Source organism: Tiliqua scincoides, chromosome 14 (assembly GCF_035046505.1).
Source record: "Tiliqua scincoides isolate rTilSci1 chromosome 14, rTilSci1.hap2, whole genome shotgun sequence".
NCBI lineage: Eukaryota > Metazoa > Chordata > Lepidosauria > Squamata > Scincidae > Tiliqua > Tiliqua scincoides.
The window spans coordinates 14,664,691-14,692,464 of record NC_089834.1 but is presented as its reverse complement, the minus strand read 5'-3'; the positions used below and the strand labels follow the sequence as shown (position 1 = coordinate 14,692,464).

Sequence of the window (27,774 nt, the reverse complement as noted above, 5' to 3'; positions counted from 1 at the left end):
GATAACTTGGGGTGTTAACACTATACACACACACACACACGCATAATATTATGGGAAGTGTGTGTGTATATGTGTATATATAATGCTATATAGGTGACAGATAACTTGGGGGTTAACACTATGTGTGTGTGTGTGTGTGTGTGTGTGTGTGTGTGTATAATAGTGTGTGTATGTATACATACATATATATATATACACACACACACATATTTCCCATATATATTTATGGGAAATATGTTTGTGTGTGTGTGTGTATATATGTGTGTATATAATGCTATAGTGACAGATAACAGGGGGTTAACACTATATATACACACACACTAACACTATAACACTATAGTTATATATGTAACACTATAACACACTAACACTGTTAACACTATAGATATAGATGTTTGTGTGTGTGTATATATATATATATATATATTCTGAACAGAATTTCCTTCCTGGGCCATGGCTTTATTCATAAGTATTTCAGTTTATTAAAAATGTGTGTCCATATGTGCTTATATATGTGTATGTATGAATGTATACACACGTGTGTATGTCACTGCGTGTTCCTGAGGGGGAGGTCACGAAGCGCCTCAGTGGCGGCTTCGCGCGCTATCCCCTCAGAGCCGCTCCCTCGTTTCCCGCCCTTTCCCTCCCCTCCCCCTCTCCAGCCCCGCCCTTTCCCCATCTCCAACGGCTCTCGCGGAGGAGGGAGGGAGCGAGTTGTGGGCGTGGCCACTTAGACCCCGCCCCTCCCGCTTCATTCCTTCCCTACCTGCTTGGTGGGTGGGGAAGGAAAGGAGCGAGTTATGGGCGTGGCTACTGAGACCCCGCCCCCTCCGGCCCCGTTCCTCTCGTGCCTGCTTGGTGGTTGGGGAGCTGGAGAGGCGTCTTTGTGGGCGTGGCTACACAGGCCCCTCCCCCTCCGTTCATTCCGTACCTGCTTGGCGGATGGGGAGCAGGAGGGCGACTTGTGGGCGTGGCGACGGAGACTCCGCCCCTCCCGCCTCGCCCCTCCCCCTACCTGGGTGGTGAGCAAGGAGAGGAGGCAGGGGCCCTGGAAGAGCGGCTGGGCTACTTCCGGAGGGGCCGGGAACAGCCTCCCTCTGGAGCAGCCAGTCGAGCCAGGCGGGCGCTGCGCTCTCTCGCTGGCTGGCGATGGCGGTGGACGTGCGGCGCCTGGAGGGCCTGAGCCTGCGCCAGCTGAACGAGCTGCTGGACGACGAGGAGCAGCTCCAGGGCATGGCCCGCGAGATGGAGGAGGTCGGTGGGGGCTGTCAGTGAGGGGGCCTGGAGCTGGGGGGCTGGAGGTGGGGGGATCTGAAGCTGGGGGGCTTATGGGGCGGTCTGTAGGTGGGGGGGCTGGCTATGAAGGGGTCTGTAGGTGGGGCTGGCTGTGGGGGGATCTGGAGCTGGGGGACTGGCTGTGGGGGACGTGGGGCTGTCTATGGGGGGTTCTTGAGCTGGGGGGCTGGCTGTGGGGGATGTGGGGCTGTCTGTGGGGGGTTCTTGAGCTGGGGGGCTGTCTATGGGGGGTTCTCGAGCTGGGGGGCTGTCTGTGGGAGCTGGGGGGTACTGTCAGCTTTTTCCCTGTTGCCTAGGAAATGGTTGCTCGGGAGAGGCTTCCCCCCACCCTTGGGTGTAATTATTTATATTCAGTAACTATTACTCTTTTAAGGCTATCCAAGGTGTGTTCCTATCCCCTGTGCCGTTCCTATGCACTCTTGCATGCGAGAGTAAAGTGCTGAACAAGAGTAGGTGGAGTTGGACCCAGTGCAGCTTGCTTTTGAGTTGTACCCTATGCAAACAGCTGGACTTCACCTTTCCTTCTTCCCCCCCATGCCCTTTCCATATTTACTCAGGTGCAAGCCCTGCTGTGTTCAGCGGGGCTTACTCCAAGGTAAGGATTGAGCCCCCCCATTGCTTGCTGTGTTAGTTACGTTCTGGTGTTTGGGCGGGACTAGATCAGAATTTGACCTCTCTCCTAATGTAACTCCATGTTTATTCACAGACCTAGTTTTTTTCTCCCACTATCCCATTGCCGAAGTCCCTCTGTGTAGTTCTGACTGCTCTTCTCCTCTTGCTGCCTTCTCTTCTGCCCCCCCCCCAATATCCTCGTAGGGTAAATATCTATCTTGCATTGATTCCACTTGAGCTTTACTGTGTTGTAAGATACTAAGGATAGAGAGGGGTTGTCCCAGTAATTAGGGGCACTGTCTCTGTCAGAGCAGCCCTTTCATTTAAGTACAATATGTTCCCCACAAGAGGATAGACAAGGTGGGCCTGGCCTTGCAGCTGTCTTTGTAGCGAATGATCAGTGGTGGGTGGAAGAAGGTCTGTGCGTAGGACAGATTGACTAGTGAGAGCCCCATCCTGAATGTTGAGTCAGTTTAGAACCATGTGCCGATGTGGAAGTAGGCACTGAGGGTGGGAACGAGTGACTTGGTAGCCTCCCCCGCAACTACTTTCTGAGCACGTGGAAAGAAATGGGTGATGAATAAATAAAAGCATGTGCAGGGAAGTACATGCTCCCCACCCTTGCCGATCGCCACTTTCAGGCATTATTCATTGTAAGAACCCTTAGTGACAAAGGCGTGTGAGGTCTTGCTCCCTTCCAGAAGGGGAAGTGGGGGAAGCCTGTCTGGGGAGTGGGGGAAGCCTGTCAGTGCCGTCCTATCCACACTTCAGAAACAAGACCTACCCCAGATTTGTGTTTCTTGGGGTCCGGTAGAACCAGATTGGTTCTGAAAAGCAGGAGGCGCCCATCCTTGCTTTCTGGAGTTTGGCATATGGGCGCTCCCTTAAAAGGAAGGACATCTGCCAACCCTGCCCCATGGGAATAGCTTGTGTTAGTTGTTCTTTTCAGCTTGCTTTGTGGCAGATGTAGTGCGTCTGCCCTCCCCCCCTTTATTTACCTTTTCCTGTAATCCAAAGCAGTTTAGTTTTTGCTGGTTTTGAAATTGAAATTGTGCAGTGATTTACAGAAGCTTCATCTTGCTCCTTGTATTTGGACCATGAATAAAGTTAAGCTGCTCTAAGTGTGCTTTCCAGAACAGTAACTCCCTTTTCAATGCTTTGGGCACAAAAAGTGATCCTGGTTCTTCCTCCTCCTTGAGTTGGGCAAAGTAAGCCATGCTAATTGACTGAATCCTCACCTTTCAAAGTTGTGACTTCTCACCTTCTCTTGTTCTGTCTTCTTTCCATATAGTTCTGAGGCATGTGAGAGCAGGCGACAACCTTAACACGTCATCCCCCCCCCACCTCCTTAGTCAGTTGGTTTCTGGAAGCTTGTGAGTGTAGCAGCTGCTCAAATAAAAGAACCTCTGAATCCTTGGAAATCTTTGGGCTGTCTCTCAGTGCTCTTTTGTTTGCCTGGAATTTGTAAAGGGAGGGAGGGTCTCTCTTTTCAAGTCACTCCTTGGTAACTGACTAGCACAAAACCCCAAAGCCAGCCTATCAACTGGGGGAATGTCTAGGCTGTGGATCTGAAAAGTCCTCCGTAGATCATTGTACCGAGCTGTAGAAAATCTGCTCTGTTGCTACGATTGTATCGAGCGTTGTGATAATGCATCCCTTGTTTTCAAGGCTATAAGGAAACTTTGCAGTTGAATGAATGGAAGATGTGTTCATAATTCTCAATTCTTGCAGAAAAAAAAATGAGCAAGCAAGTTGTCTGAGAGTCTGTACCTACCTTGATCCCTTAAAAAAAACAAACACATTTAATATGTCTGTGTTCTGTCTGACCTGGGTTGAAAGAAATCTAGTTCTTAAATCTGACTTGTGCGTGCTTTACCCTGGCAGTTTGGTGGTTGTCCTGCGAGATCTTACATGTTTCCAGGAGTGTGTTGTGAATATTGATAGCAAATAGAGTAAAATGTCATGAGAGAGGTGAAGAAAAGTACTGTAAATAAAACAACACTGAGTCCTGTCTTTGATCTTGGCTGGCACCTTGGGAAAGAGTTTTGCAAGGAAAAGCAGGTGTCAGCTTCGGAGAAAGTGGCTAAGCCCCCCCCCCCCCCACACACACACACATTTCAATGAAAAACCCCTTTCGGTATGCACCTTTCAGTCTTGAGTTCTGTTGAAGGATTTTCTTCCCAGTTAACCTGCCCAGGAGAAACATGCTTTGAATTGCATGCTGCACATGCACTGTTTATTAAGCACACACTTCTGGCCATGTTAAATCATTTTCATTTAGGGATGCCAGCAATTAAGTGCGCAAGTGGGGAATCCGGCTTGTTCCCTGAGGAACCAACGTGCTGTGATCTGCTGCTGCAGTTGTATCTCTTTGTGTTCTGATGGGCATGGCACTCACTGATGTTCTTCCAGTCCTCCTCCTAACTGCAGGGAATTACGAGTATGTTCCATGACCAGTGGTGCTTTCCTCGTACACCAGTGATGCTAAAGAAGTAGCTGGCCTGTGAATGTAGGAAGCTGTCTTGGACAGTGTCAACCAGTTGGTACATCTAGCTTAGAGTTGTCAACACAGGCTGGTTGCAGCTCTCCAGGGTTTTAGGGAGTGTCTGACCACCGGACACACCTGGGTGATGTCTGATCTACCTTGGATTGAGTCTGACATCTTTTTCTATGCAAAGCAAATTCTCTGTCACTGAGCCAGGGTGAATTCTCTCCTTCCCTGGCCATCCTTTTCTGTCCGGAAAGGGGAAAGCAGGGTGGTGTCATTTTGCCTGCCGCCTTTTGCAGGCTATTCATGGGAGGGGTACTGGATGACCATCCCTGGGAAATGGTCCACCATCACTTTTTGAAGCAATCTGTTCACTGTAGAAGCTGCTGGCCCTGGTTTGTACAACCAGTGACTGCTGTTGCTGTAAGTGGTGTTAATTTTTGTGGCGAAAAATATTCAGAACTCGTTGTAATTGGTTGTGCCAGTGTGCTTTGTGGGTAATCAGTGTATGCTCTAAAGAAGTTATAACTCTTCTGATTTACTGTGTGTGTATGACACCAAAATGCATCACGTGTGCCAGTGTGTCTAATAACCTGAGGGAGAGCCACTGAATATCTGTCCTGTGTGTGTATGTTGAGTGCACCTGATCCTCTTTCTCCCATGTGTTGCTTACTGAAAATTTGCAGATGCTGTATGTCCTTGGCAGTATTTGTGGGGCCCTCTCACCATGGAATAATTCACAGCAAGAAGGCTTTTTATTCAACACTTCCTTGCAAAGCTTTGAATTCCATTTTCACTGGTGTTTCACCAAGTGCTGTCTGCACATGAAATAAAATTAGTAGGTTGTGCTTCATGTGTTATCAAGCTTTGCTGGTGAAAATGGAATTCAAAGCTTTGCAAAGAAGTGTTGAATTATAGGCCATTGTGCTATCAAATTCTGCTTTTTAAAAAAAACAAAATTCTAGCTTTCCTCCCTACTGCAGTTCCCTTCCAACTGTTCTTCCCTTGGCAAGCGTATATTCATCTAAGACGTCCTGTAATAAGTGTTGGTCACCTTGTGTTACTACTTCATGCTTAGTGGTTGCCCACTGTAAGATTAGAATTTAATTTTGCATCTCTGGAAGGAAGTCTCCTTGAAAAATGCAGAGGATCTGGAAGACAATTACCTATTGCTTTGAAAGTCAGCTTTTCAAAAGCTGTTGCTGCCACTCCTTAAACAAACATGGCTAATGTTTGTTTTTTTCCATTTCTTTTTAACTTTTTCAGAGGAGTATATTTCTTGCATTATTTGAAATGCTTGTGGGGTTGCAGAATATGACCTTTTAAATGCCTTGATATACAATATGAGGAAGCCGGTGTGTTATCCCAGTAGGTTACTAGAACAGCTTGCAGAAGGAGATCTTTGTCCTCAAATGCAGGGCATGGTCCTGACTTCAATACCAGAATATTGATTTCTGGTGTGTGTGTGTTTCTCCTGAAGCTGAAAGGTTTAGAATTTCAGCTTTATAGAAATTTTCATGCTGACACGCATGCAAAGCTATAACGCATGCAAAGTTATAATATCATTTTACTAGGAGAAGTTGGGCCACTGAAATGGATCTGTTCTTTGTGTCTTAGGTAGGCAACAGTGTTGGGAAAACTATCAGAGATGGTTAACTATACAGGAATGTAATAGACTTGTCAAGTTCACAGTGCACAGCAACTAAAATGTGAGTGCAAGTGAAATCCAGACATGAGAGGCTTGACTTCCTGAAAAATGTGAAGATGGGTGAACTCGAGTGCTTTCGATGTCGTCCTTTGTGTTCTCACAAACTACTTTCAAAATAAGGAGGGGAGGAAAAACCCCAGCTAATAGATGCTCACATTCCTTGGCATCTTACCACTGTTCTCCAGCCTCACTATGAAAGTGGTCATGTTCTCTTCTGCCAACATGAAATTAGGTTTTAAGGCTACTAATTAAGCATGTCTTTAACTACAGGCTGGTTTTCCTTTGTGGATGTCAATTATTTAAAGCTTGTATCCACCAAATGTTCTGTTCTTTCACCCTGGCCTAACGGTTCCATCTCATTGCAGCAAAGTCTGCTGGGGGTGTCCTGGAGTGGATGGTGAGAATGATGTCCTGGGGCATATTGTGATGGCTTTGCCTTCCCCAGCACAGTTTGGTGAAGTACAAAGCAAGGTCCTCGGATTCCTTAAAAGGCTAAGAGGTTTATTGTGACTTAAGTTTTTCATGAATTAGAACCCACCTTCTTAAATGCATTGAGTTCCCTCTGAGAGAGAGAGAGAGAGAGAGAGAGAGAGAGAGAGAGAGAGATGGCAGATGATATATTCAGTTGACTGTATGTAATATGCTCTTCCTCTTCATGCATCTAATGAAATGAACTCTGCTGCAATAAATCTGCTTCTCTTTTAAGGTGCCACAGGAATCACATGTACTATGCTGTAACGGCCTGTCTTACTGACGCAGAATGCAAACTATGGTCTTGAGTGTAATGTCTTGGCTGGCTGGCTAAACTACATAGCAAAATGAGGACTAAAGGGAATCCAGGAACCTTTAACTCTGAAGGGCTTAGCAAAACATCAAATACCGACTAAAGTACCATTTCCTCTGCAATATTTTAAGAGCAGGATTGATTCAGAGAAGTTGGTCAGTAACTGATGTCGGTGTGGACCGTGTGTTGGTCCTGTTCCTCAAGTTTCTCTGCTCCCTAGTGAACAACTTAACAAAATATGTTAAGGAGCATTAAAACTAACTGTTCAAAGTCTTGATTCTATTCCTTACGTTTGCAGCAAGGTTAGAGGTTGCCCTCCACCACAAAGATTTGCATTGGTTTGGTTTAAAAGAGTCTGGACCTTAGCTTTAGCAGAAAAGTTAATCCATTTCTTGACTATCTGGTTTCTTTCCTAAACTACCTCAATAGCATTCCATCAGCTGCTTGTCTTGCTAGTTATCATTCTCCCTGTTGGAGATGCTCCCCTTTTATTTAGCAGGGGGAGAGTAACTGCCTTCCTCACCCAGCAGTGTTTTTTCTAGTAGCTGTCTGCTGGGTTTCTTTTGTATCTTTTTAGATTGTGAGCCCTTTTCAGACAGGGAGCCATCTGACTTCCTCTGTAAACTGCTTTGTGAACTTTTTTTGAAAAATGGTATATAAATACTGTTAATGATATTCACTTGAATAAATTTGTTGCTCTTGGGTCTTGTGATACTTCTGCTACCTTGTATGTTTCATGACCAGCGCTGTGTCATCTGCTGATAAGCTGTACAAGAGCATATCTTAATTGTGAAATGTAGCATACATAGCAAGCTTTTAAATTGAACTGGAGTCATCTGTTGTGTCACGATTGCACTCTGCATCAGTGAAAAGGCCCCCTCGTCTGCCAATGATAGTGTAGCCTTCATTTGTGTCTTTTTGTTTCTTTCAGCTCTCTTCTGGAGTTTTAGGACTGTCATCCAAGTGGGCTACTCTGTCCTTTGCACTTGGACTTGAGAATCTGGCTGGCTCTTAAGTGACTGGTCTTTCACTAATTTGTATCTGGGCAAAGCACGTGAAATACTTTTCAGTTCTCGGTTTCATAATGCGCTATTTATTCTTAAAGTGAACAGTTGAATCTTAGAATATTGTTTGTTCTGCGGTAACATATGCAGCTTGCTAATGATCAGAGTGAGGTATTTCTGCTCCTTTTAAAAATTCTGTTCTGAGAAAAGTATTATTTGCAACAGTCATTGGCTAAGAATATGAATATAATGTCATACGACAGAATATTTGCCAGCAGACTTAGTGAGGACTTTGGCATCTGTAAGCAGAGTTCATTTCCCTGCTATACATATACAGTTTAGAAGTCTGGGTCAGGAAGAGAAAGAGAGGAAAATCAGGGTGTGTGTTCTGTTCAAACAAGACAAAGGGGTTTTGGTTGTTGGATAGCAGCATCAAAGGGAATTGTGCTTGGGTTCTCTGGTGGTTCTGTAAAGTCTTTTATTGCAGTGGCCTTCCACCTTTCCAGACTGGTTATCTGCCTTTAACTGCAGGCTACAAGATGGGACCCTCTAGGACAAGCCAAAAATGTGACTGCTAGTTGGCTTGCACAGTGAGAGTGAACTTTACCTGGACTGCATTGTATTTAACATAATTTTCACTACACCCCTCTGCTATAATTGTACACTAATCTGTTTCAGATGGGGTTGGCTTCCCCTTTAAATGTGTTAACCATACACATTCACTTTCCTGTTTCTTGTCTCTAGGTCCCAGTACTTTCAGTTGTTGCATAACGGGAAGGAGTGGGTTAGAGGCAGCTTGCTATGATGGGAGTGAGAAGAGTGGGGTCTTGAAATTCCCTCTTTTATGCAGTAGTTAAAGGGACAGGAGGCCTCATTCACATTCAGTCAGTCACCCCCTTTTGTTGGGGGTGCCACCATCATGGATTGCCAGTTAAAGGCTGTTACCACAGCCCTATGAGATGGGAAGCTTAAAGCAAGTTTTATTTTTCTCCCTTCTTAATCGTTCCCAAAGCAATAAATATTTCTCACTCCCCCTTTTTAAATTCACAGTTTGGTCACATCAAACAAAAATAGCCACACCATTGTTGCCCTACTTTGCTAAGCTGAATGACAAAAGGAGGAAATGATTTAGTGGTGTTTTTTTTTGTTTGTGGGTAGGGCCGAAGTCCTGTATTAAAGAACACAGCCAACAAAGAGTCACAAGACTAGCACACTTACTATGAGATAAACCTCTGTGGACTAGAGCCCACTTCCACAAATGCACCTGATGAAGTAAGCTGTCTAGTTCACACAATCTTATTCTGCAGTAAGTTAGTTCGTTGTTAAAGATACGGCAAGACCAAAACCCAGCCTGAACTAACCCTTTGGAAGCTATCATTGAAAAACAAGCATTTTGATGTCCTAATTTGCAGATGCTTATTTCAGGCATTTCTATAAAAGTTAGACATTAAACTACCATGCAAGAAACTAAAAATAAAAGCAATTTAAAAGATTTTACAACAGTACAGTCATTTTTCAATCAGTCATTGAAAGAGTGACAAAATATACAATGCAAAGAAGGGACACCTGGAAAAGGTACATCTTAGCTACTGGTACCTTCTGAAAGGCAAGCAGAGATGGAGCTTAGCGGACCTCAAGAATATTTCATAATCTTGATTTCATAGTGCAAATGCCCTCCGCCTGTGTCCACCTACTGTACTTACGATGACAGAGTGCTGTGGTGGTTAGCCTTAGTGTTCAGACAGGCTTGTGTGTATGCTTGCCTCGAGTCTTAAATGGTTGCATGTTTGCCAAACTCTTGTTTATCCCGGTCAAAAGTTCTGAATCTTTCTCAAAAAAAAAAAAAAAAAAAAAAAGTTCTAATGGAAATGTTGACACAACTCCTTTCCATAGCATCTGCCTAAGCAAGTTTATAATTATAACTGGATTTGCCAGATCGTGGTGAGCCATTGGGATTAGTTTTATTCAGATATCGTGTTTCAGATATTGCATTTGTAGTTGTACCCTTAGATTTGTTCCCATGGACCAGTGTTGTTCCCCACCGCTCTGCTTGGCAAATCCTGCATATGAATCACTATTTTGCAGTAATTTTGTGGTAGGAAAATGGCCATCTTACATACCCCGTTTGGTTCATTTCTCCCTCTTGCACGCAGCCCTCACCCCCGCCACTGTCTCTATTCCCTTCAAAATACAAAAGAAAGTGTACTTTGCAGGAGTGGGAGGGAGTGGAGGAACATTTCAGAGTTCCATATGGCAGCTGCTAGCTATTTAATATGGTTATTACTTAATCATAACCTCCAGTGAGAATACCCAGATTCCCATTCTGTTCTAAGATAAGTCTAGGCCTGTTATCTCAGCACATTCAATTAAGAAAAGCAGTCAGGCTTGAATCACTGTAGTTTTTCCGAGAAGGAAAGAGGAATCGTTGATTTGTTTGCTAGATGCAGAATTCTGAAGCAGACCAGAGTGTGCTCAAAGGGGCGTGCGCTTGCACAAGACGAGAAATTGGGATGTGCCCCAAAGTGTTTTGCACCTGGCCTGTTGTTCCCCATTAAAAGCCATTTCTGCCCAACATTGCATATACGCAACGGGGACCAAATGTGTACACCTGTGGGCTAGGCAAAAATGGGTTAATATATAGGTTAGGATTTGGAACTTTTGAGCAACAGATGGAAAAATCTGTACTCGTAGTTAGATGGGAGGTCTACACGCCTCAGCATTGTCTCCAGTCAGGGGTGACGTCACTCCAGAGATTTCAGGCATGCTCTTTGCCAGTCCTGCTTGAAGATTCAGGCTTGGCCATGGAGCTCACTGGATGTCCCTGGGCCACTTGCAGTTTAACCTATCTGAGAAGGTTGCTGTGAAGATGAAAGCAGGAGCATGTGAACTGCCCTGAGCTCCTTGGGGGAAGGTAAATGGCTCATGACTGTTCCATGTTGTGGGCTTCTTGATTTCATAGTAACCTGGAACTCTCTTCATCCCAGACTTTCCAGGATCGGTTTGTTTGAATCAACAATATCTTGGTACTGGTAAGATCCAGTCAGGATATGCACACCCAGGAGCCCAACTGAGGCACATGCCTCTGGCAGCAGATTGTTGGGGGGGACGGGACACCCACTTGATTTTGCCACCAGTTTTTATCGTTTCCTACAAAGAAGCTCATAAGTGAACACGGTAAATGTTGTTAATAAAGAAATTGAACGCATTTCAATAAAATTTCGGCTATATTCAGTGTGTTTATTGTGTGATAAGTTCACATGGTCATGTTTCTTCATCTAGTCCAGGGGTGTCCAAACTTTTTGGCAGGAGGGCCACATCATCTCTCTGACACTGTGTTGGGGGCCAGGAAAAGAAAAGAAAAGAAATTTGCATTTTAAATTTGAATAAATTTACATAAATGAATACATTAGAGATGGAACTTATATGAATGAATGATGGTCTTGCAATAGCTCAAGGCCTATATAAGCCTTACACAAAGCAAGGCCAGCCTTTCCATTGCTGCCACTGCTGCATCACAGATGTGAAACAGCAAGCAGTGGAGGGAGCCCTTATCCCATAGCTCATGCGACAGGTCAAACAGTTGGCCGTCACACTGAGAGCAGTTGCATCAAGCCAGCACGGGCTCCAGCAAATCTCTGGAGGGCCAGAGGCTCATTAGAGACTAGAAGCTCCCTGAGGGCCGGATTGGGAGTCCTTGAGGGCTGCAAGTGGCCCCAGGGCCAGGGTTTGGGCACCCCTCATCTAGTCTCATGTTCCCATTAGCTCAGAACAACATTGATGATAACAGGATTCCACCTCGGTCTCTTTTCACACTTGAAACATGCAAATAACCCTCAAAACCCGCAAGAATCAATGAAGGATGTAACTCATAGCTAACACTTGCTTCTTAAGTCCTTTAATTTCAAAGGAGTTTCAGTTTTGTGGGTTTTAGAACATGCAAAAATACAAAACACAGAAATTAAAGTGGCAGATTTTGTTGCGGCTTGAAGGACAGAGTTGCAGGGGAAAAAACACAGTGGAGAATTCTTCAGCGAAGGCTGTATTGTGGTGACCTGTGTATAATTCCCAGCCTGCTGCTGCTTTGATTCTGTTGTCAGTCTTGTATGTGTGAATCAAGCTTCTTTTGGTTTAGAGGGTGTAATTTTTCTAACAAAGAGAATTGGCCAGTGCTTTGAGTGTTTTTAAGTAGTGCCTTTTCTATTATCATTGGCTGGGATGCATGCTTTTCAGCTTTAGCAATTTCAACCAGAGTTTCTGCAGCAGAACGGCTAAGAGAGGGCTGTACAATCCCCAGTTCAAACCTCAGCTGCGACCATACTGGGTGCAGCAAGCTACTCAAGTTCCCCTTTTCATGCGTGACATTTATTTAAATATATTACTCCGATTCTTGACCTTGACAGATTCCAAAAGCAGAGTAAAAAATTTTTAACTTCATCGTAAAGTAGCTTTTAAACAATTAAAATGAAATCCCATTTCTGCCCAACATTGCAGATACATAACAGGGATCAAATGTGTACACCTGTGGGCTGGGCAGAAATGGGTTAACAAATCAGTAATCCTAAATACTATCTTAAATAAAGCTGAGCTTTTCCTTATATCCAAAAGCTCACAAAAAATGGTGTTCCATAGTCCTGTCATTGAGGAAGCTCATTCTCTCATTAATCTCTGTGCCTGTTGGAGGGGGAAGATGGAGTAGTCCAGTATAACATTTTCATATAGAGTTGTAGCCAAGTAGATAGTCTGACCTTTTAGCACTATATAAATAATATGTAGTATATGTTAATGCTAAAATGCAATCATAGTCTATCTAGATTTGCTTCATGGGTAGAATTAAAAACCCTGACTATTCGTTGCTTTAAAAATCTTTTGTGTAGCTCAAGGTGGTCTAAGGCACAGTGTTCTATTACCGTGATGTTGGTATGTTGTGAATTGTTCAACTTGAGATCTTTGTGCACCTGTTTTTGCTTGGCCAGCCAGCTTAACAGTAATGCTGTTTCTTCATGTTCAAATAACTCAACATATGTCTTTTTCTGAAGTTAATTTGGGGGACTTTTCTATACAAGGGTGAGGTGCTTACACACTGCAGCTAAAGTGTTAAGAGACTTGCCTGAAGTTCCCAAGTAGGTGGTAGAGATCAGCTTAGAACCAAAACTCCTGGGGTTTTGCTGTGGGTGGATGTGACAGCCCTGTGACTGCTCCCTTCCTCTAACCTCAAGTTGTGTGAGACCTGCATCAAAAAAGATGTTGTGATGTTCTCAGCCTCCTAACTTTGCAGTCTTTGGTTTCCTGTTCAATTTTTTTTTGTCAGAGAGACATCGCTGCATTCTTTCCCATGTGCTGGCTCTCTGGTAGAATGGAGCTGCAGCATTGAAAATTGCCTACTATGTCAAGTTAGCCATATAAGTCAGTATGGCAAGAATTGCTGGGTTGTTTTTTTTACTTGCTTTGGACCTTCCTGTAGGGGCTACTAAGTCATTTACATGCAGTAGCTTTGTCTGCCCTGTTTATCTAACCATTGCCTTCCCCAACTGACTGGTAAACAAAGGATTTGACTGCAAGCCTGCTCATTGGACTGGGGAACCCACCTGATCCCCGAGAGCAGGTTATTCAGGAGAGCCTTGGATGACCCCAAGTATGCAATCCTGCAGATAAAACCTGGTTAATGCCCACAGGTTTTAAGAAGTGCTATCATCCACCTGCCTTTCCTTTGCATGTTGTCCTGGCTGCTCATCCACTATGTTGGAATCATCAGAGAGTCTCCCGGCTGGCTGGGTGTGGATGTAAGGACCAAGATCTTGGGCTAGCATGAGTACCTAGGGAAGGGAAAGGACCCAGCAAGTCATTTTATAGGTGTGGATAGGCATGGCTGTTCTCAGCTTGCTTGCCAGCCTTTTACTCCAAAACGCTTTCACTGTGTTGCCTTGACTATGGTTTATTTTTGTGTGTGTACTTCTAAACTCTTCTAATAAACTTTCTGCCATTTTGCCTGCCTGATGTGGTCTTGCTTCACTCCAGAGGGAGCAGGTTTGCCCTCTCATCCCAGGCCTACCTGCTGCTTCCTGCTGTCTGATTTTTAAGGTGACCTCTGATTTTGGGTCTCTAAGTGGGACGTTTTCCCATCGCAGCGTCCTTTTGCCTGGGCTGTCCAGGTTTGGGTGGTGGCTGCAGTGAAGATTTCAGGTTTCCCAATGAGGCAGGGAGGTGGGTGTGGATCGCTAGGCACTGTCTCTCCTGTCCTTTATCTTCTCTTACAGCCAGATCCCTCCCACAACTTGCCCCATGTCCTGAAGTATTTCCTTGCAGCTCTCAGAAAAATACATGCACCCATAATATTATGGCACAGAAAGTAATTGAAATTACACCTTGTTGGAGAGCAGCTGACACAAGGCTGCGGTTTTGTGGTGGCATCCTTGTGTTTCATATATCCCTTCATTCCAGTCTGCAGCGTATCCTGGGGCATGTTCTACAAGCTAATAAATTAGTACATGTAAGTCTGTTATACATAAGGCAGCCCATGCTCTCTTTTGTAATTGACTCCCTTCCTGTTGCCTGGTGATGTCACAGACTCTAGGAATAAAAAGGCCAGTTGTATAATTATTTTTTTCCTTCCTGGCTAACACAATGATTAAATGACTGGCATTCTGTAGAGTGGCTTTCTGCATCACACTTTCTGTGGGGACGTGTGTGGTTCTCTCTCCTTCTGCCTGTCAGCTGCTGCCTTAATTTCCAACGTGGCAGTGTCTCCTTCCAGACACCGCGGGATCCTTAATAAGTGATGATTGTGGAGCTGTGTCAGTTTGGGTAGATTTGACCCAGAACACAATAAAGAGTGTAATTCCTTAATTGTTTCTGAAAGAAAAGTCGTGTCCTTGGAAATAAATTAAGCGGGTGGAGAAATCTAGTAAGCTTTGGTGCCTGCTTCCATATTGCATGGAAGCTGCTTGTAGAGGGGTGGGGGTGGGGGGGTCTGGTTTTGTTGACTTGTGGCATGGGAAATAGTCCTTTATCGCCTCTGAAATTCACACACTGACCAGGGAGAACAAGTGATATTTACTGCCTGTGATGGAAATATTTACACTGGGCTGTGCTGTGTGCCGGCTTCTCAGAAAACAGGTGTTGGAGAAAGTACGATATCCAACTGATATCCAACTGGGGGAGAATTAAGAGCAGATTAATGGGAGGAATGCCTTGTGGGGGGAAATAAGCACATGTGGAAAAGAATTAGGTTCCACAGTGTTGTGGTGTGGGAATGTTGAAGAGGGGAGCTTCAGAACTTCTCCCAGATGGGACTGACTCGGGAAAAGTGTGTCTGGATTAAAGCATTTAGTTTTGATGATTTAGTTGAGCTTCTCTGGTAGTTTGCAGCTGGCTCTTGGTACTATCCTGAGCGTGAAGAAGGGTGAACTAGGTGCATTGGCTGGCATGGGTGCTTGAAATGAGTCGTCATAGAACTTTTAATACCTTGGATAATGGTGGTGACTCAGCAGAGTGGAGTTTTTTTCCCAGGCCTTTTGGAGGAAGTAAATAATTGGATGAAGAGAGTTGGTGCTGGTGGCCGCAATGTTTTTTTTAAGGGTGTACCTTAAGGAGCAGGCACACCGTGAGGGCTACTGATGGTGCAGCAGTTCCGGGTGCCTTCTGAAAGTGAGTCAGTTTGCACCTATAAGGGTGTGTGTGTGTGTGTGTGTATGTGTCACAGAGGTTCTGTCAAGACTGACTCAGAGGTGATCAAGGTGCAGCCCAGCCTGGGGATCTGACTGAAGGTCAGTGCTTACTGAGTTGCTGTTAGAGAACAAGCCTCAGGATTGCAAGTGCTGACCTTAAAGACTCAATTTTGACTACCAGAAGGCAAAGAATTAATGGTGTTGGCTTGAAGCAGTCTCCCAGATAGTCCCTGTATTTATTTGTTAATCTGCCCCGACGCTGCCCAAGCATACAGCTGCAGTGGCCAGTTTTACAGTATTTTGGACCTGGAGTCCTGATTTCCTCCCTTTCAATATCTGTTGCTTGTTCAGGGATGAACGTGGGGTCTTCCTGGGGTTCAACCTGAGACCTTCTGCATGCAAAGCAGGCGTTCTTCCACTGCTCTGCTGCCCCTAGTTGGTGTGTGCTCACCTTTTTCTTCCTTCCCATTCTTCTTTCCTTTTTGGGTCATTTCTTTCTGGTTGGAAGCCATTATTTGTAACACACAAACCCTCCCCCCCTTGAGTGGTTGGCAGAACAGTGGTGTGTGTGTATAGTAAGCAAATCAACAAAGAGAAACAACTCTAACCTTTTCTGCAACGTCGTATGTACTCGCTGACCCCTGAGTGCAGTAAAGAGCTCTCTTATCAGATTTGTGTCATCAAGGAAACGGGACCTTGTTCTTCCCATCCCATTAGGGGAAACTGTATCCTGCTGTTGATTTCAGGCTGAGTAACAGTGTTTCGATCCTGCAGTTTTCCCCTTTGATCTACAGATCTCATTATGAGGTTTCATGTGACACTGTGTGCTACCAAGGCAGCTTTCCCAGGCAGCTCTTGAAAGTGGCATTTCCCCCCCCCCCTCTATCTCTCCCATCTCATCTGGGAGCATGAAAATCTTGGATGTGCCCTGGCATCTGCTTTGGGCTGCCCAACTAACCCTGGCTCTTTCTTTTTTTTTAAGGCCCTGAATGTTCAGCTTAACAAGGACGTGACCCTTGCTGGCAACCGTAGCTTGGCAGAAGGCAACCTCTTGTATCAGCCAAAGCTGGATGCCCTGAAGGCTGCATTGACACAAAAATACCAGGAGCTGCAAGTTCTCTTCGAAGCATATCAGATAAAGAAAACCAAGCTAGGTAAGGCTTCTCTGGTGACATCCTTCCCTTTCTGTGTTTCACTCTAACTCTTAGTGACAACTGTTCCAACTTCTTAGCTATATACAGAGTTGCTTCTAAAGATCAGCGCTAGGACTACAACTAAATGTTTTAGCCTTGGGGAGGGGGGGCAAAAGCTGGAGCCATCACAGTATAAATATCATGGTCTACCATGAAGGTGCCCCTTGTTACACAAGTACACTCAAAGTGGTGCTTTTTATAACAGCCTTTATAAGGTAGGTCAGTATCATTGTTGCCATGCTGTAAATTGGGGGAGCAGACTGACTTGATGGCAGCCCCTAAGTGAGTTCGTGGCTGAAGCAGGATGTAAATTGGGGCTTCCTCATTCACAATTTAGTTTTTCCTCTGGAACCGCACTGTACCGAGTCTCTAGGAGTCCACATGCGCTGGACGGATGCCCGGCTTTTCCAGTTTGAGCTGGAAAGTTGAGCATGTTCAAAGGGGCATTCTAAGCCGATGTGCGTAGGATAGGTGTGCTAGCCAGTTGCAGATGGAGCCACACCCATCATATAGGCGGCTATTGCTTACTTCCAGTCCCAAAAGCTGTGCCCTACCAAAGAAAACAAACTGTTGGAAAGGAGCTTCTCTTGGAAAGGGATAAAGTAGGAGCGTTTTCACTGAGAAAAAGAGAATGATTGGGAAGCCTGAGAGCTGAAGAGGCTGAACTGCTTTTGTATTAACTTGTTTTTAAGTTCATGGTGGTTGCCTGAAGCCAGAGGGGTACTTAAAATGGACTGGGGCCAGGCAGACCAGGGTTCAGATCTTCCCACCTCTGAATCCCTCTGGGACATCTTGGGCCTGTTGCTATGTCACAGCTTAACAACCTTGAGAGGATGAAATGGGGGGAAGAGCAACTCATTCAGCACTGAGTTCTTTGGAGGGAGTGTAGGATAAAAATGTAAGTGCTAAAAAACCACCTTGCCGAGGAGGCTGGTCTCTCTGTTCTGTCAGGATCTCCCCCACCAAAAAACTGCACTTTAAGCCCCCAAACTGCGTGTCGTACACTTGTGTGTGTGCATTTTCAGCAGTGTTTTTCATTTAACTTCTGCAAGTTTGTCAAGCTTTTAGCTCAGTTAACCTAAATTTGTTTAATTTCTCTGCCCCCCTTTATGGTTCTTGCTGATTGCGTTCTGCCTGCAGACAGGCAATCCAGCAATGCATCCCTGGAGACCCTGCTAGCGCTGCTCCAGGCAGAAGGGGCCAAGATTGAAGAAGACACCGAGGTAAGTGGAAGAAGCCTGCGGAATTAAACGGCATTGAGCTGCCAGCAGAGGGCTGCCTCTCGTCTTGACGGGCTCGTGGGTGGTCTTTCAAGCCTCAAAGATAAGTGCAAACTGTGCTAGCAGCATGCAGAACCATGATTGGCTTGCTTTTGCGTGCCTGTTGAACGTAGGACGGTGCTGTCTCCTGAGTCAGGGTGGGAAGTTGGGGCTGCTGTTCCTTCTCCAGCAAGCACAAACCCTCACATTATTTGGTCGTCTTCACGTACAGTTTGTTCTGAGCTGTGTCTGGTGTGCTCTGATGACCGCCCTTGATGAGTTTTGAAGTAATCTACTGCAGTATTCACTTGCTGAGACGTGCAGCCTGAAAGCCTCCGCTTTCTACTGCAGTGGCTGAATTTGCTGGCCGCTCTGTGGAGTTCCCTGTTAATGATTCCCTAGTTGGCATAGCCTGTGAGCTGCTTGGCTGACTACCTGGAAAATTATGTCATGGCAGATTCCTGTCTCCAGCCAGCAGGGGAACGCTGACCAATCCCTCCTTGTGAGGGACACAGAGGAGGAATCCGCGGTTCTTCATGTGGTCTGGCAGGGAAAGAGCCGGAGACGCATCCTTGGCAGCTCCTTATTCAGGCAGCTGCCCATCGAATAGCAGAGGACTACCAAGCTTTGCATACAGCTGCTCTCGGGTCTGACCCCTCGTGTACCCCAGTGAATGTTGGGTGGTGAGGCTAGGAGCAGCTGGAAACCGTTGTTGATTATAGTAGATGATTCTGGGCCATATTCTGGGCATATTCTGGGCAGATACCGCTGCCCGAACGGCCCCTCCTAACCGAGGAGTTAAGTCAGATAGAGGTTAAAAGAGAAGATGTTTCAGACCTCATTGATAAATTAAAGATCAATAAGTCACCGGGCCCTGATGGCATACACCCAAGGGTTATTAAGGAATTGAAGAATGAAGTTGCAGATCTCTTGACTAAGATATGCAACTTGTCCCTCAAAACAGCCACAGTACCAGAAGATTGGAGGATAGCAAATGTCACGCCTATTTTTAAAAAGGGAAAGAGGGGGGACCCGGGAAACTATAGGCCGGTCAGCCTAACATCCATACCGGGTAAGATGGTGGAATGCCTCATCAAAGATAGGATCTCAAAACACATAGACGAACAGGCCTTGCTGAGGGAGAGTCAGCATGGCTTCTGTAAGGGTAAGTCTTGCCTCACGAACCTTATAGAATTCTTTGAAAAGGTCAACAGGCATGTGGATGCGGGAGAACCCGTGGACATTATATATCTGGACTTTCAGAAGGCATTTGACACGGTCCCTCACCAAAGGCTACTGAAAAAACTCCACAGTCAGGGAATTAGAGGACAGGTCCTCTCGTGGATTGAGAACTGGTTGGAGGCCAGGAAGCAGAGAGTGGGTGTCAATGGGCAATTTTCACAATGGAGAGAGGTGAAAAGCGGTGTGCCCCAAGGATCTGTCCTGGGACCGGTGCTTTTCAACCTCTTCATAAATGACCTGGAGACAGGGTTGAGCAGTGAAGTGGCTAAGTTTGCAGACGACACCAAACTTTTCCGAGTGGTAAAGACCAGAAGTGATTGTGAGGAGCTCCAGAAGGATCTCTCCAGACTGGCAGAATGGGCAGCAAAATGGCAGATGCGCTTCAATGTCAGTAAGTGTAAAGTCATGCACATTGGGGCAAAAAATCAAAACTTTAGATATAGGCTGATGGGTTCTGAGCTGTCTGTGACAGATCAGGAGAGAGATCTTGGGGTGGTGGTGGACAGGTCGATGAAAGTGTCGACCCAATGTGCGGCGGCAGTGAAGAAGGCCAATTCTATGCTTGGGATCATTAGGAAGGGTATTGAGAACAAAACGGCTAATATTATAATGCCGTTGTACAAATCGATGGTAAGGCCACACCTGGAGTATTGTGTCCAGTTCTGGTCGCCGCATCTCAAAAAAGACATAGTGGAACTGGAGAAGGTGCAAAAGAGAGCGACTAAGATGATTATGGGGCTGGGGCACCTTCCTTATGAGGAAAGGCTACGGCGTTTGGGCCTCTTCAGCCTAGAAAAGAGACGCTTGAGGGGGGACATGATTGAGACATACAAAATTATGCAGGGGATGGACAGAGTGGATAGGGAGATGCTCTTTACACTCTCACATAATACCAGAACCAGGGGACATCCACTAAAATTGAGTGTTGGGCGGGTTAGGACAGACAAAAGAAAATATTTCTTTACTCAGCGCGTGGTCAGTCTGTGGAACTCCTTGCCACAGGATGTGGTGCTGGCGTCTAGCCTAGACGCCTTTAAAAGGGGATTGGACGAGTTTCTGGAGGAAAAATCCATTATGGGGTACAAGCCATGATGTGTATGCGCAACCTCCTGATTTTAGGAATGGGTTAAGTCAGAATGCCAGATGTAGGGGAGAGCACCAGGACGAGGTCTCTTGTTATCTGGTGTGCTCCCTGGGGCATTTGGTGGGCCGCTGTGAGATACAGGAAGCTGGACTAGATGGGCCTATGGCCTGATCCAGTGGGGCTGTTCTTATGTTCTTATTCTGTCTCCCCAAGTCCATTACAAATGCTATTTTCATCCACTATTTTTCGCAAAACATTGTGTGAATACAAGCTGAGTCAGTTCTCTCAAATGTGTTGGTGGGTTTTGTGGTTTCTCTTACCAGATAGCCAGGCTCCTGATGTCCAGCTTGCGGCTGGTTGGTTCCAGGACGCATTCTTCTTTCTAATGATTGATTTTGTTTATGGCAGAACATGGCTGAGAAGTTTCTGGATGGGGAACTTCCTCTGGACACCTTCATTGATGAATACCAGAGCCAAAGGAAGCTGGCCCACCTGCGCCGCGTGAAGATCGAAAAGCTCCAAGAGATGGTGCTGAAGGGCCCCAGGCTGCCTCCGGTGCCACCTCTGCCAAGAGTCGCCGAAACGCAGCCGGCACTGCAGACCTCGGAGGCAAACACCCCTCCTTCCGTTATGCCTCGCCGCAATCCGCCGCCGCCCCCTCCAGCATCGGCGGTCCCCGCAGGACGGTTTCCTACTCCGTTCACAGCAGCCATGAATGTGGGACCAGCCCCTCCTTATTCAGGTGTCCCGTACCCTCCACTTCCCCCGCGAACAGGCATGCCTCCTATGAATCCACTGCCCCCTGCAGGGTACCCAACTCAGTTTGCCCCACAGTACCCGCCAGCACTGCCCCAAAGACCACCGCCTCGCCTCCCGCCAAACCCCGGCTTTATCCTCCAATGAAGATGCCCCCAGGCCCGGACTCCTGAATTGGTGCTGTCCTTTTTAGTCCCCGACATCCCCGAGACTCTGCCGAAGAACGCCCCAGCGCTTTGCACACCAGAGTGCGAGGAGCTCAGCCTTGACAACCGGCAGTGCACACATTCTGCATGCACGAGTTTTCTTTATAACCAGCGAATCGGCATCCACGCAAAACTCTGTTCAGAAGGGTGGCGGCAGCCGCTGGATCATGCAAATGTGGGAAAGTGTCTTCATCATAACTGGGGCCTTGCCTCTTGAGAGATGCGCTCAGCCAATGCAAAACATGCGCCGCTCTCCAAAGGCTTTTCCCTTGCTGCTTGATTCGAACCTGGCGGACGGCAGACTACTAACTCCACAAAAGAACCCTTGTTCCGAGACCTGAGCAGCAGCTGCTGCTCACGCATTCTGGGAGCAGAAAACCCCTGTGCTGCCAACAACATTGGTAGCTTGTGGTACACGCTCTGGAAAAGAACCGCGTCATTCAGAGTTTTGCTAGCGGAGTCGTCGGCACCCGAAAGGGGGGGCAAGTTCCCTCCCATGCTGTTGTAGTCCCATTTGTTTCACGGAGGCGATGCCGGTGCAGTTGGGTCCCTGAATTGCCTTTTGTATAGTATTGGGGGGGGGGGAATCCAGCTTTCCTCCGAAACGTTGGTCAGAAAGTCTCAGGATTTCAAAAGTCATTGTGAATGGAAGTATTTTCTGCTCTTGATGATTGACTGTACGTTATGCAGTTTGTGCTGTCAGAGAGTACTCAACCACCTTCTTACTGACCATCCTTAATCCATGTGTATTTAATCTCTTACTTGCTTATGGGACTGGTGAAGGTTCTGCCTTTCTTCTCCCTCCCAAACTGCCCCACCGCAGCACAAGAGGCTTATTTACCTGTAATGTCCTTACGTCTTTTGAACACCCAGTTCTCCCAAGCACGTTTTTCCATGTCCTGGTTTACCTTGTGGCTTGTTTCATCTAGTGACCAGTGAGCATTGCTTCTTCTTCTTCTTCCCACTATCTCCTGACCATATGCCTAAAGCCTTCTACATCTGGGTACTTAAAACCTGCCTCCTCTTTGCTCAGAAAAAAGGCATTTTTCAAGCCTACCCTCCTCCTTCCAGACCTTTCTCTGTCCCAAAGGTTAAGTCCTTATTAGACAGGCTTTGCTTCTGCCTCTCTCCCGAATCTTTTGTTAGGTTTTTCCCATTTAATAACTCTTGCAATCCTGACCACTTCAAAGATTGCAGTTGTAGTTCTGCTGTAAGCTTTTGTTGGACTGACTCCTGGGATGGGGGATTGAACGGCCGTTAAACTTTTTTCATGGCCTAGTAATTGCCTGAAAGAGCCTGCCAGAGGGTGAATGAGTGCAGAGGATGAAGACGCCCATTCTGTTTGTGTGTTTTTTCTCACTGTTCTTAAATAAGCACGAACAGCTCTGAAATCCCTTGTGTTTCATGAGGCGTGTTTTGAGTTGCCGTTTAAATTTAGTAGGAAGTTCTGTTTACTGTGCCTAAAGATATCAGGATCTCGTACCAGACCAAGGAAACCTTATTGAGGGCTGGACTGTAAGTTCTTCCAGCCTTCTGAATAGGTTTCTAAAAAGTCAAACAGGAAAAGCCTTGGGAGGTGGAAAGTATCGGGTGGAATGCACTTTCAGAGCATTAGCTACTGGATGTGTGCGAGAGTGAGACAGGCCACAGTTGGTTCTTCTGTGAAGCAGTCCCAGATATGTGTGTTGCCTATTTAAACCTTTCGTCATCAGTACCTTGGAGTAACTGATCTTATACAAAGACTAGCAAATAGTGGGGTTTTTCAGTCTTCAGTTGCTGGGAAGATTGCCTTGGGTGCTATGAAGTTAAGCAACTCCGTGTTAACATTAATGTGTCTTTCAATTTGGCAGCCATAAAGTAACTCTCTCATCAGGGACATTTTTGCATCTGGATTGTACTATCTTCTGGACAAGAGCAAGGTGTAGTCTTTGAAAAGAGCAGATAGTCCTAACGTAGGCAGGGTGACTGACTTCTGCTGTAGCTTCAATTCCAGTGGTGGCAACACAGAATTCTTATTTTGCACGCTCTGAGCTCACGAGTATAGTTTTGCAAACCTTTACACCCTGAATCATTATCTTCCTCTTCTCATGGTTTCTGTTTACTGCTTACGTCCCTGGCCAGAAAAGTGAACTTGGGAATTGTAGCCATTAACGCGGCTGAGATGGATGTGCTAGACCCAGGCTCGAGTGTGCTGTTCACATGCAGCCAAACAGCCTGTGGGGTTGTGGGAATGGGAAGTATGTCAAAGCGTCAGCTAAAACTCCTTCCTTCCTTCCTTCCAAGCTGCAGCGAGCGTGGTGCCCTGATTTCTGAGAGTGTGCCCTAAAAGGGTTCGGACAAGAGAGCCAGCGCACACAGAGAAAGCTCCCTTCAAGCTAAACTGCAGCATGAGTCCATTAGAGCACATCCCTGAGAATGGGGCAGACCAAGCCGGTTCCGCTAGCACTTGCCCCAAATTGCAGAGGCGGACACTTGAGTTGATTTCAAGATTCCTTCAAGCCTCAAGCTCCGTGAGGCGGAGGGGGAAAGAGGCAGCTGGATTTCCTGTCAGGTGTTAACAAGGGCTGTGTTCCTGGCGCACAGAAGTGGAGTTGTGAAGCTGATGGAACAGCCCATTAATTATCAGCTTGCCTTAATGTTTTACTGTGTGAATTTCAAGTGAATCTGTGAATACAGTATTTTTTTAAAAAAACAACAACACCCTAGTTGCTAGTCCAGATCTTTCCTTTGAGACTCCTGCTCTTCCCTCTTTCCTGCCAGCCTGTGACTGATGCATTTTCCTTGGTGACAGAAGCAAAGCTGCCACCGGTTTTTGTACAACGCAATTCCTTTGGCATTAATTGTATTTTTCACGTTTAAGGCCTTCCTATTTGTGGCCCTTTCTGTATTCTGCAAGGGTGTCTTAAGAGCCAGACGCAGGTCTCTTCGCCCTGGAGGCCGCCCTCTTCAAGCCATAATAACACTGTGTCAGCGACAAGCTGGGAATGTATCCCTTTCCACACATCTGCTTCCATGCGCAGTTGGTGCCCATCCGTGGCCTGCCAGTCTCATTTGTCTTGAAACAAACAAGAGATCCTCTCTTCTGCGTATGGGATTACGAGGCCAATCCTGTCAAGACCAGCAGCTCCTGATTTGCTAGTTTACACCCCAGGATCCAACTCGCACTGGGTAGATTTTGAGAAAATTCTGGCAACCTTAACTAGCTGCAGGAAGGCTGGTTTCTGATGGGACCTGTGATTTTTCAGCACTGTGTGCAAGGCACATGTTTGTTTTTTTTCCCCTTAAAAGATGTACCTGGATTTGCTCACCACTGTGTACTCATTATAGGTTTGATTCTGGCTTGGTTTATCCTCTTGATTTTCTGCACTGCTCATTAAAGATGGAGTGTAAAGCTTCAGCGGTCACAGCTTGGTGAGGCAGCCTTGTTTCCTTCAGAGGTCAGTGACATGTGACTGGTCTTCTCCAAAAGGGTGTATGACTAGGCAAGGCATGGTGCTATGCACGAGTATAGGATCATGGCTGCATAAGTATAGCACACAACTGACCCATAAAGTGACTCACAACAAGTCATGTTGCTTGTTGAAATGAGTAATTCAGATGCCTTTTTTGGGGCAGAGAGGAGGTCACCTGGCAGCTTCTCACATACTTCAAAGTTTTGATTGCACATTCTCCTGGAAGCGGTCATAGAGGAGGCTTGTCGCTCTGTGTGTGGGTATTGCTCATTCACCAGGACCCCACCTCGTAGCGGATTCTGATTTAGTGTCCCTTGTGCAGTGGGCATGAGAAGTTGATTGCAGTCCATCTCTGCAAGGATCTTTGGGAACTGTAGTCCATGGATGAAGGTTAAGGGAGATCCTGTATCTCGGCATTTAAATTTCCTGGGCTCTTGGGAAGGAGCTATGAAGCTTACAAGTCTTGAAACCACTTATGTTTTCAGTTTTGGCATAGCTGTAGACCATCACCAGGGCATTCTTCACATGTCTGTTACTAATTTATATTCTTGGTGCTGAGCTAATAACTGAGACCCAATAGAGAAGATGGCATAAGTTCCCTTGTACTCTTACACCCATATTTCTGTACTTTCTGATGTGTGTTGGGACTGATGGTACCCAGCTGTTTCTATTGAGAAATAACTCTGAAGTATTTTTTACTACTTGCCTTTAAAAAAACACACACAACTTTGCAATTGCTGAATCATTCAGGGATACCTTGTATAGGGGGGGAGGGAAACCACCACACTACAACCAGCCGGAAAAATATGGCTTTCCATGCAGCAACAATGCAGTCTGGTGGACAAGTGGCTGATGTGTGCCTTAGGATCGCTGCTTGCGACTTGGTCAGAATGCTGGCATTTTGCTTGACTCGGTGGCCGTTCCAAAGAGCTCCTTCCTTCAATCTAAAACTAAACCCAAGGCAGCATATGCTGTTTGCTTGCTTGTTGTCAATGAGACATTAGATATACAGCCCGTATCTTGCTTGTGAGTCCAGGCTGCCTTCCCCTCAGCCAGCTGCTGGGCAAATTGTGGTCGCAAGTAGGGGAAGGAAGCACTGACACGAGCCACCTTGTTGGGGCTGTGTATAGTGTAGTGACCTGGGAATATGGATTGCCGGCCTCTAGGAAGCAAATGTTCTTACAGCTCAGCATTGATGGGGCGGGGGGATGTGCGAAGAGCACATGTACGTCTCCTTGAAGTTTGGAGGGCAGAAGTGCAGATACTTTGGCTAGCTCTTCAGGGCTGGCTTGTTGGAGCGCAACTTTTTCTTCTACAGTGTAGATTGTGCATTGGGCTGAAATGAATGCCTTAACTCTAGTTGGAAGGACTGATTCAAAACAGAGCTGAAGGACGACTGAGGTCCGGGGAACACGGTGCATCCTATTCGGGTGCCAGAGAGCGAGGGCCGCTGACTTGAGCTTCCTGAGGTGTTGTGAAGGGCCGCCCGCTAAGTAGTGTTCCCTGTTGTGCACTAGATTCAGACTCCAGGGGCACAGCAGGCCAGGGCCAGTACGGCATAATCTTGTGCCAACGCATATTTTAACGTGCGTTAGGATTTCAGACAGTTGCAAGCAGCAAATACTCCCTGGGAAGAACTTGTGGTTTGTTTGCTTTAACAGACTCGGTCATGGAGCAGTTAGTGTCCAGTTGGGGTGTCCTGCAGTCTGCTGACCTTTGTTTGAAATGCTGCAAAATGCTTGTCCCGTAGACCTGTCCTGCCCAGCCAGCAGTGGTCACAAGAACCTGGCAATTGCAGGAGGGAAGCCATGTTCCTTTAATGGGGGAAAATAGCCACTCTTTTTGATATGCAGTTGTCTTAATTGCCCTTTTCTAGAAGCGTATACATGTGAGAGAGGTCCGTGATAAAGTGGAACATTGCGGTATATCAGCTTGACATTAGCTGTAACCTATTTCTTGATTTGTTGCGTGTCTATATGTATATAGGTATTACGAGAAAAACGTGAGCGGATTTTGCTGCTGCGGCTTTATTCATTCAGTGCAAGCAGCGGGTGTTTTAGTGAAGATTTGTGGAACTTCTAACACACCATTCTCTTTGCAGCTTGTAATAGGTAAGCAGAACTACCTCTGCTGAAGCATGAAGGCTGGAGACTTAGAGTAATAGGCTGGCTCTGGGAGGGCGTGTAGCAAGGGGGCTATAGTCTGGGGCATTTAGCTTGCTGTTTATGCCTCAAGGTGCTGGGTTACTTGACACCCCATGCTCAAAGGAGCCTTTGTCTTTCGGTGTTTAAATAACATGGCTACCTGAACCCTCCCTCCAAAAAAAAAGCTGCTGGGTATAGTAAAAGTCAGGCCTTTAGCAAAATCTCTCACGTCTGGAAGTAGGGTTATTCCTAATGTAATAAGGCTGTGTTTTTCTTGTGCTGTACAATTGATTAGAATGTGTTCTGGGGACGAAAAACACCCAGCTTTGGAGTTGAAGGTTGATCACTTTCCTTGTAGAATTGGCTCTTTTATAAATGTAATGACTTGAGAATTGCAGTAATTAAATAAAAAATCCTAGATTTTGTATGAACCTTGGGTCATTTGCTTTTTTCATGCATGTAAGGGTTAAGTGTGTGTATATATTACTTTCAAATTTTTATACTGGCCTTTCTCCAAAGAGCCCAGGCCGGTGTACACAGCTACTCCCCACCCTTTGTCCTCACACCAACCCTGTGAGGTAGGTGAGGCTGAAAGAGACTGGCCCAAGGTCACCTAGGAAGCTTCGTGGCTAAGGGGGGATTTGAACCTGGATCTTGCAGGTCTGAGTCCACCTCCCAAACCACTACACTACCCTGGCGCGCTCTCTCTCTATATGTATGTTTATACTTCCATTCTTGCTTTCAGCCAGCAAAAGGCAAGCAAATGTACAATTTATTTCAGGGTAACACAACACTGCTTCTGTGTGTGAGGTTGGTTTGACTTTTCTTTTGTAGGACAAGAGAGAACCACTCAAGGTTAGCAGCCACTGCTATTGAATGACC

At 46.1% G+C, this 27,774-nt stretch overlaps 1 protein-coding gene across 1 annotated transcript; it reads left to right on the top strand.

The window, feature by feature from the left end:
- Positions 1-1,030: 1,030 nt before the first annotated feature.
- Positions 1,031-26,937, top strand: VPS37B (VPS37B subunit of ESCRT-I). Its single transcript, XM_066609932.1, has 4 exons — positions 1,031-1,254; positions 16,539-16,710; positions 17,890-17,972; positions 20,743-26,937. The coding sequence occupies exons 1-4, from the start codon at positions 1,150-1,152 to the stop codon at positions 21,235-21,237; spliced, it is 855 nt and encodes a 284-aa protein (XP_066466029.1). The 5' UTR covers positions 1,031-1,149; the 3' UTR covers positions 21,238-26,937.
- The last annotated feature ends 837 nt before the right edge of the window (positions 26,938-27,774 follow it).

Bases quoted from the DNA above. Each gene is read 5' to 3' on its own strand.
- VPS37B (XM_066609932.1), top strand. From the start codon at position 1,150: ATGGCGGTGGACGTGCGGCGCCTGGAGGGCCTGAGCCTGCGCCAGCTG. The intron at 16,711-17,889 runs GTAAGGCTTCTC...TTCTGCCTGCAG, and splicing joins GATAAAGAAAACCAAGCTAG to ACAGGCAATCCAGCAATGCA. The intron at 17,973-20,742 runs GTAAGTGGAAGA...TGTTTATGGCAG, and splicing joins AGATTGAAGAAGACACCGAG to AACATGGCTGAGAAGTTTCT.